Source organism: Maylandia zebra, linkage group LG14 (assembly GCF_041146795.1).
Source record: "Maylandia zebra isolate NMK-2024a linkage group LG14, Mzebra_GT3a, whole genome shotgun sequence".
Classification (NCBI taxonomy): Eukaryota; Metazoa; Chordata; class Actinopteri; order Cichliformes; family Cichlidae; genus Maylandia; species Maylandia zebra.
Genome location: NC_135180.1, coordinates 31,629,325 through 31,638,004, shown reverse-complemented (window position 1 = coordinate 31,638,004; position 8,680 = coordinate 31,629,325). Strand labels below are relative to the sequence as shown.

General features: G+C 39.4%; 1 protein-coding gene across 1 annotated transcript; it reads left to right on the top strand.

The window, feature by feature from the left end:
- The first annotated feature begins 772 nt into the window (after positions 1 to 772).
- On the top strand, positions 773 to 7,406 carry fhdc4 (FH2 domain containing 4). Its single transcript, XM_004560585.4, has 12 exons — positions 773 to 909; positions 1,309 to 1,843; positions 2,718 to 2,779; positions 3,460 to 3,562; positions 3,683 to 3,768; positions 3,850 to 3,950; positions 4,049 to 4,119; positions 4,211 to 4,318; positions 4,414 to 4,484; positions 4,596 to 4,713; positions 4,798 to 4,962; positions 5,054 to 7,406. Exons 2-12 carry the CDS (start codon positions 1,502 to 1,504, stop codon positions 6,290 to 6,292), a joined length of 2,466 nt encoding a protein of 821 aa, XP_004560642.2. The 5' UTR covers positions 773 to 909; positions 1,309 to 1,501; the 3' UTR covers positions 6,293 to 7,406.
- Positions 7,407 to 8,680: the final 1,274 nt, after the last annotated feature.

Below are 8,680 nucleotides of genomic sequence, written 5' to 3'. Positions count from 1 at the left end.
TGATAAATATACACCACGTAGAAAAAACAGTCGACTTAATTTGTATTAGTGGTGTTAAATGTACTCTATTACACAAAAACAAATACACATTCTGGGCTTGTGACTGGTGAGCAATCCGTTATCGTTATCTGATAACGAGCATCTACGGAGCAAGGTTCAAGCAGTTTACCAAGAAGAAATGTTGGTGCTGGTCTCGGTCAAAATATGTACAGACAAATGTGAGAATTTAAGTTTTTCTTGTGCATTAAAATGTGAAATTATGCTAAAAAAAATGGAGTGGGGGGGGGGGTGGGTGGGTGGGTTGCGACTCCATCAAAGCGGCGAGTTATGTTTGCGGAAGTCAAACGACACGCAGCCAATCAGAGCTGGACTTATTATACCGCTTACCTTTGTGAGAGAACTCCCATAATATAGAGTTAAAGCCTGAATATTAGTTGAAAATTAATATATATAATGAATTCAAATCAATGACGGTCTCACCGCAGGAATATTTACTAAAGTATATAACATTTAATTTATTTTTAATTAAGTTGATAATGTATTTATTACATTTTAAATATGTTCAATGGGTTTTCTCTCTGAGTCAGAATATTTGTCATTCTAGTTGACCGCTTACTTACGCAACTCATTGACAGATGGATAGAAACGCAGCGCCTCCCCAAACTCCAAAGGGAAAAGAAAGAGAGAGAGAGAGAAAGAAATAAGCCAATCCCAGAGTGCCTGGGAAGGTGTGGGCTGTCATGGATTTTAAGTGAGTTCACCTGGGCGTGTCATTTACACACAGGTAGTTTCGACACTCTATCCAGGCTGATGTCACTCTTTACTTTTGAAATTTCAGCAAGAGGGCCATAAGAAAAGAAACAAAAAGGGAAGCGGAGTAATGGGACTTGTGCTGAGTCCAACACAAAGGTGAGTTGACTTTTCATTTCTTTCTCTCCGGTCTTTAACTAAAAATAATGCTAAGTGTTTGAACAAACATTGGTTTTAGTAGTTTACCGATCACGGTGGACAAGCATAGCTCTGTACTGGATAAAACACCAGGAGCGTTTAGATCTCCTAAAGTGACTGTTATGGCAGATTTAAAGTAGCCTCTATGCGTTTCCAAAGTGGATCATGAATTATTATAGTGTTTGCACAAGTTTCAGGAAACTTTTTATGAAAATAATCGGCGGCATCACTCCCATAATTAATCTTATGTACAGTAAAGAAAGTAAATTCTGTACTCTGTGCTAAACAAAGCTGCTCACTGTTGTAGAGTGTATGAAGATCTGTAGCTTATGTGTCCCCACCCTGCTTTGTTTCTTTCAGTCGGAATGCATCATCCTAACTGACAACACTTTGAACAAGTCACTCCAGGACTGACTCTTGCACCGCATTCCTGTAAAAACGACCAGAATCGCTTCTACATTCACTGCATTCCAATATATGCTGAAATTCAGCTTTTATGCATGAATATGAGTGTGGATGCATTCAAAACCTGCTGAGAGGTTCTTATTAAAAGATGCAGCCAGGAGGTCCTCCTGCACCCCCACCTCCACCCCCACCACCTCCACTTCCTCCGCCACCACCTCCTCCACCTCCATCCCTACATGGCCTGGGTCCAATTTCAAGGTTGGAGCGCCGGCGCTCCAAGATGCGCAACTTCAACTGGGAGACCCTACCCAAACACACAGTTATAGGAAAGCACAACATCTGGACAGCAGATAAGACTGATGGGGAATATGAGCTGGACACTGATCATATGGAGGAGCTGTTCAGCCACAAGCAGGCCCAGCAGCAAATCAAAGCTCTGAACCGTCAGAGTCTGAGGGGCCTGCCAAGTTCTGCCACAGCAGGGGAAATGGTGAGTGCAGCTAGCCAGGCTATAAATGTGTCACTATCACCCGTTCATGTAGTGGAACTTTGACCCCCAAGGTTTGTACAATAGATTGAAAGGTTTTATATTCTTTCCTGTTTATTGCTGAGGTATGGAAGCAAGTTCTTTTGACCTGAATTAACCCCCCCCCCCCCCCAGCTTACATATAAGAAAAAACAGACGTCCCTGCAATGTTTTCCTCTCCTAACATTTAAAACCAGAGTGACCGAAGTGGTGATTTTATGAACTGGGAATATAGTGATACTATAGGAACTTTATTACCCTTTATGTGAAACTTAAAATTGCAATTTACATTTGCTTATTTTACAATTTACATTTTATAGGCCCAACTTTGCAATATATAAATACAACAAATGACAACAATAGTATAATGTTTCTGTCAGAAACATTATGTAATGATGTAAAATCACTCAGTACAAGGGTGGAGTATTATTATTTTCATTTGTTTGCTGAAGGAAGGTCTAATTGTGTTCTCACTGACATCACTCTGTTGTCCATGCTCTGTATTTAAGCTACCGTCCCTAATAAACACCACTAGGCACATTTACTTAATGAAGTGTAGATCAATCATGATTTGACTAACAACACATTTTAACTTTTTACTTTGACCTTTCACCTAGAATTTTGTAAGAGAAATGGTGAAAAGGTGCAAAAACTGCATCTTTGCCTGGAATGTTCAATACAATCAACTCAAAGAATTCTTAACCTTTGGATTCGACTGTCTCTTTGGAAAGTTGAGATGTCTGTGATACGAAAGACAGAGCTCAAGTCAACAATGAAACCGTTTTAGCAGCTAACAAGCAGATTTTAATCCGGTCTCTGTTCTCCTTTCCCCTCCCAGATTTCTGTCCTCAGCTCCAAGAGGAGCATGAACATTGGAATTTTCCTAAAGCAATTCAAGCGGTGAGTCAGTGGTAGCACTGTGAAGGTGTGAGTATTTTGCACAATAATCTTTCCATGTTACACTGTACTGAGGACAAGGTGAGGCAGGCATATTTGTATGCAATAAGACTGCATCATACTCACAAAATCTCTGAAAGCCGACATGTCCTGGCAGGTCTGATCTATACTAGACTGTTCTACAGCTCTAACAGGTTATCTCCCTGATGTAACTTACAGATACACTTTTGCGAGGTATTGTAAATCTATTGCCTAAAGCTAGTTGTCATAAACAACAGATCTTAAAAGGAATGAAAACAATCCTGTTACTGTTAACATCCGTAAAATGTTTGTGATCAAACTACTGTGTCACCAGCAAAACAAGAGAACAACATATGGATACATTAATCTAACTACTTTTTTCTTTCTCATGCTGTTACCAAATATGTTTTTCTGCAATCTGAGCACATTTCCATTCCATCATTTTCATGTCCTGCACAGCATGTATTTTTCTGAGGGTTGAAATAAAGTGATTAGAGCAGGTAGAGGCTTGTATGTGTCAGCAGCTTTTTTTTTTTCCAAGTTTTTTTTACCAAGCATAGAAAAGTGTGATATGAAAGCAGACACTCAGAACTAATGAGATATTTCAAAGCAACAGTAAAAACATAATTAAAGATAACTGATTCGCTTGACCTCTATTACAGGTCTATAAAGGACATGATTGAGGATATCAAATCAGGAAATGGCCTGGGCTTTGGTACTGGAAAACTGCAGGAATTATGCAAGATGCTTCCGGATGAAGGGGAGGTACTGTAGTTGCTTTTTGTTTTTGTTTTTTTAAACATGTCTATTGCGTCATGTGATTCTAAACCTTTGTTTATTTACTTTGCAAATACATAATCAGATTTTCTGATTTCACAAATGCAGGTAAAGCAGCTGGTTAATTTCAAAGGTGACATGTCTGCTCTCCCTGAAGCAGATCAATTTATGTTACTGTTGGTCAAGATCCCCAGGTAAGCCACCTGAGTGTAATTCAATGAAAATCACATGTTAAATGTCAGTGGTGATAATGATGGAAACGTTTTGTCTTTTAGCTATGAAGAGCGTTTGAGCTGCTTGGTGCTGAAGGAGGAATTTTTTCCCCTTATGGATGAAGTAAAAGAATTCATCTGTACTTTGACCACTGCTGGAAGGGGTAATGTCTGCATTCCTTGAGTTTGAAACATGAGACCCATTAAAGCAGAGTTGTACGCCCATTTGGAGTTGGAGTTAACAATATATGTTTTCTTTTAGAGCTGCTAGATTGCGATAATCTTCATGCTGTCATTCGCCTGGTCCTTAAGACTGGAAATTACATGAATGCTGTGAGTATATAATGATTGTGTTTGTGGAGTCTTGGATGACTTTTCTTTGTATTTATATTTGTTTGATCTCAATATGTTTATCGGATCATAGGGCGGCTACGCGGGCAATGCAGTTGGCTTCAAAATGTCTTCTCTGTTGAAACTAGTGGATACCAAAGCAAACAAACCTGGAATGAATCTTATGCACTATGTTGTGATGGCAAGTGGCTTTTACTTGTTTGAGAAGTCTGTGTTTCTCACCTTAAGATGAAGTTGCATAATTAGATTTTCAACAAACTTTCTAATTCATCACAGCAAGCTCAGAAGGTGGACACAGCACTGCTTAAATTTCCAGAACAGCTCAAACACATTGAAGCTGCAGCAAGGTAAGCAATACCTTTTTAAAAGCCATATAGGAGTGTCTTGTATGGCTTTTTTCTTCTTGTATTGCTGTATCATCAGAATAAGAGAAGAAATGCTTTCAAAAATTCTTTTAGAATACATCAAGGTGACATTGAAGGGGAGTATCGAAAGCAAATAAAGAAAGTGCAAGATGCCAATGCAAACACTTTAAAGCAGGAAGACCTAAAGGCACAGATGGAGGATTTTCTAATGGTGGGTGATTCGTTACTTGGTCCAGTTTGTGTGAATTTTAATAGAGAGTATATGCTCTAATGTTTTGGTTTTGGCTCCAATTAGGAAGCGGAGGTTTGCTTGAAAGAAGTAGAAACTGATCTTCAGGAGTTGCAGTCTGTAAGTGACAGAGTGGCACAGTACTTCTGTGAGGATGCCAAGAATTTTAAACTGGAAGAGTGTTGCTCCATTTTCAACTCCTTTTGTGAAAGATTTTTGCGAGCTATGCAGGTAATATACGCGCTATATGTGCTGGCATATTCCTATACTGAGATAAAAGAAAAATTAAAGGGTTTGAACTGGGATTTTTTTTTTCCTGCAGGAAAACAAAGCTAGAGAGACTGCAGAGGTGAAACGGAGACACAGAGACAGACTGGAAATTGCAGCCAAGCGGAGATCCACAGCTACCTGCTCCAGTAGAGATAAGGAAATGGATAGTGTTGCATTAGAATCTGTGCTGCAAAACTTTGTCATCAAACGTGGTTCTAGGAGAAGAGCAGAAAAGCCCTCATCGACTCGTGGAAGCCCAACTAATGGTAGTCCCAATAACGGGAGCCTTTCAGAAATTACTTCTCAGGAAACCCTTCCCCCAGTAAATCAAAAGATTCAAGCCTCAGTTAGAGCTAAGGACATGGGCAGAAAAGAGTGGAGTTCAGCAGTTGAACTCACTGCGAACTTACGGAACTCGCACAAAGCCCAGTCAGACATCGAGGACACAATGGCAGAGAGTGAAAATTCTAATGAAGAAGAGATGAAAACTTCCAAAGAAGAGGACTCTAGAGGACTTAGGAACCCTTTCAAAAGGACTGTTAGACTTATGACCACAGTTAGATCTTTTGATGATAATGAGGAAGATCTGCAAGATAATAATGAGGAGGAGGCCCAACAGCTGCGTGAAGCATCTAAAAAAGTTTTGCGTTTTCAGAACAGCCGTGGCAGCGTCTCATCTGGGGACTACTCTCTGGAAAATCAGAAGTCTCCTCCTCCAAATGCGCCCATACGCCGTCAGCTCACATTTGATGAGGAAGCGGATAGGTATCCTGATGACCCCAGCAATGAGGATTTGCTTCAAGTTTTGCTCAAACCTCAACCTTCCCCTAAACGTAACCTTGGACGCCGCCATACGCTGCCTACTAAAGTCCCAAAAACCGAGGCAGGGGAAAGTAATCGGTGGACTGAACTGCCCGTCAGAACTCCAAATCATGTGGCTAAAGAAAAAGGGATGATGCCAGAGCGAGAGGGCGCCGGACACCCTCCCTCCAAACCAGTGTTTGATTATACTGACATTTCTCACAACTTAAAACAATCAGGTGCTGAAGACACAAATGACACATCAGCAGAAAACACAATCAAGCCACCTGTTTCCTCAGCTCCTGTCATGCAGCCCACAGACAACGATGTACAGATAACTAGTGACACTGTTCCAGCAAGCAGCAAGCCTGTGGTGTTCAAAACTGAGACCACTGGACTATTTTTTAGTTTTTTAAAACGCCTCGGCGATATGAGCAAACTACAGAGCAGCAAGGACACTGTAAATAAGCCCACAGGCTCTGGTGTTTAGCCTTTGGGATATATTTTTACATGTATAAAAGATAATTTATCTAATTTAATGTTAATTGCAATTAATTCATGATGACAACAAAGTGTTAAGATTGTTCTATTTTGGTAGTTTTTCCTAAATTGTGAATATATTCAAGAAAGCTTTAAGCAAGTGAGGAAGGTTTCTTTGTTTAGGAGAAGGCATTTTGTATGTTGTACCACTAGATGGCAAAATATAGTTGGCTTAAAGTGGAGGTTTTCTGGTTGATGTAGAAAGACGGGCACATTCATTGTATTTGCATTTATATCCATATCCAATAAGACTATTTTGACTAAACTGTTCTCAAAAATGGGATAAATGGTTTAATGCCTACAGTGTGTGAACTTTGGAAGGATTGACGTGCAAAACGTGCAGAAGGTACTGAGAAGGTGGAGAGAGACAGAAAGAGAGAGAGGGAGACACACCAATGACTGTTTTCTAGTCATTGAGAGAGAGAGAGAGAATAAAATGGCTCAGAGGCTGTATTTAAATCCTGGTTAGATGTTTTTGTTTTTAAACTACGCGTGCTTGTAATGCATGCTTAAATACAGTATTTCCTTTTTTTGTTTTGGTTTTTAACTGCGTATATTTGTATTGCTCTGTTTTCAACTCTTTTTGTGAAACATTCTTGTAATTCTTTTTTTTCCACATTATCACAGAAGCATGTCAAAAATGCAGAAGAGTGTGGTTGCTTTGAGGGTCTTACTCAATTCAGCCATTGTTTGATCTTAAATGGGTCAGTGTTACAAAGGCAGCCTGTATTTGAGCAGAGCTGAACTATGAAAAGTCCAAATGAAGGGCGTTGATCCCAAATTAACTTAAGACATCACCACAGGTGAAGGCCCAGTACCTGGTGGCTGACAATGGTGGTACATTTCACTTATGGAAGACCCTCAGTACTTTCATTTTGTGGGAGCAGAGGCATTGGGTCAAAGAGGCCACAGCTTGTACCATAACATTAGACCTTGTTTATTCAACTACCGGCAACCAGTGCTCTGCAGTTGATGCCAGAGTTGCATTAATTAGGTTTTTGGTACTCTGTCAGGCTGTCTGACTTGAAATAATGAAGTAATAAAAACAGCCTCTTCTATATACACAGACTGGTGTATTTCAAATGTTTTTGTTTTTTATAATTCTCTATGATAAAATATTTATAAGGCTAGCATGCATGGATATGGTAAAGGGTCAGTGATAAATATGTTTCAGTACAAGACTCAAACCAGGCAACTATATTTATACTCCATTTATGTTTACAAACAAATAATCAATAGCAATTCAGAATGCTTATCTGCTCAAGCCCTTATAAGCTTGTGTTTGGGTATATAATAACAATCTGAAATGGACAGCTAACCTTTGATCACATTAAGTCCATATGTGTTTAGACAATGGCAACATTTTTGTAATTTCGCCTCTCACAGCACTAGTTGTAGATTTTAAATCAAAGAGCTTGATTTAAAGCGTGAGCTTGAACCGCTTTTGAATTTAAGCATTTTTTTTTAACAAAAATAGTCCCTCATTTTCACCAAAAGGACTGAAAGCACATGGTAGTCAGCTAGATTTTTCCCTTTTCTAATAAAGCCTTTCCCAACATCTAAGCTAGTCAAAAAACTCTCATTGAGGTAGGCGTACTATTGTCAAAGTCTGTCATTAGATGCCTTCAAAGATACAAAAACAGGGAATTTACAACAAGAACAAAAGACCAAACTGGATTTCTTTAGAAAACAAAAGTGCCTGCAGATTTCTGAAGAGCAAAAATCTCTGGACAGAATCACCATGAACCAGAACAGTAAGGAAAGTGTGTAGAGAAAAAGAGAAACGGCTCAAAATTCCAAAAAATTCCACATTACTTGTCAAGTAAACAGTAAATGTAATGTTATGGCATTGGCGTGTATGGTTGCCTAATTGGGTCACTAGTGTTTAATGATGATGTGCCTGCTGATACAAGCAGCAGGATGAGTTTTGAAGTGTACATGGCTATATTCTCATTTTCAGCCACATGCTCCACAACTGATCAGACTGTGCTTCCCAGGGCAAATGGGCAAATCATTTTGCAAGACCCCAGAGTTTCTCAAGGCAAAGGCATGAGAGATTCTTCATCAGGCAAGTCAGTCATCTGATCTCAACACAACAGAGCTTTTCAGTTGTTAAATAACAAACTGAAAACAGACAGACCCACAAACAAGCATCAACTGAAGGCAGCTGCATTAAAGGCTTCTCAAGGGAGAAAATGCAGCATTTGGTGATGTTCATGGATTCTAGACTTCAGTCGGCCATTGACTGTAAATGATTTTCATCATCATTTTCATGAAAAACAATCCCTATTTAAACTTATGCTGAACAGTGAAAAGGTCATAAAAACAGCGTCTGATG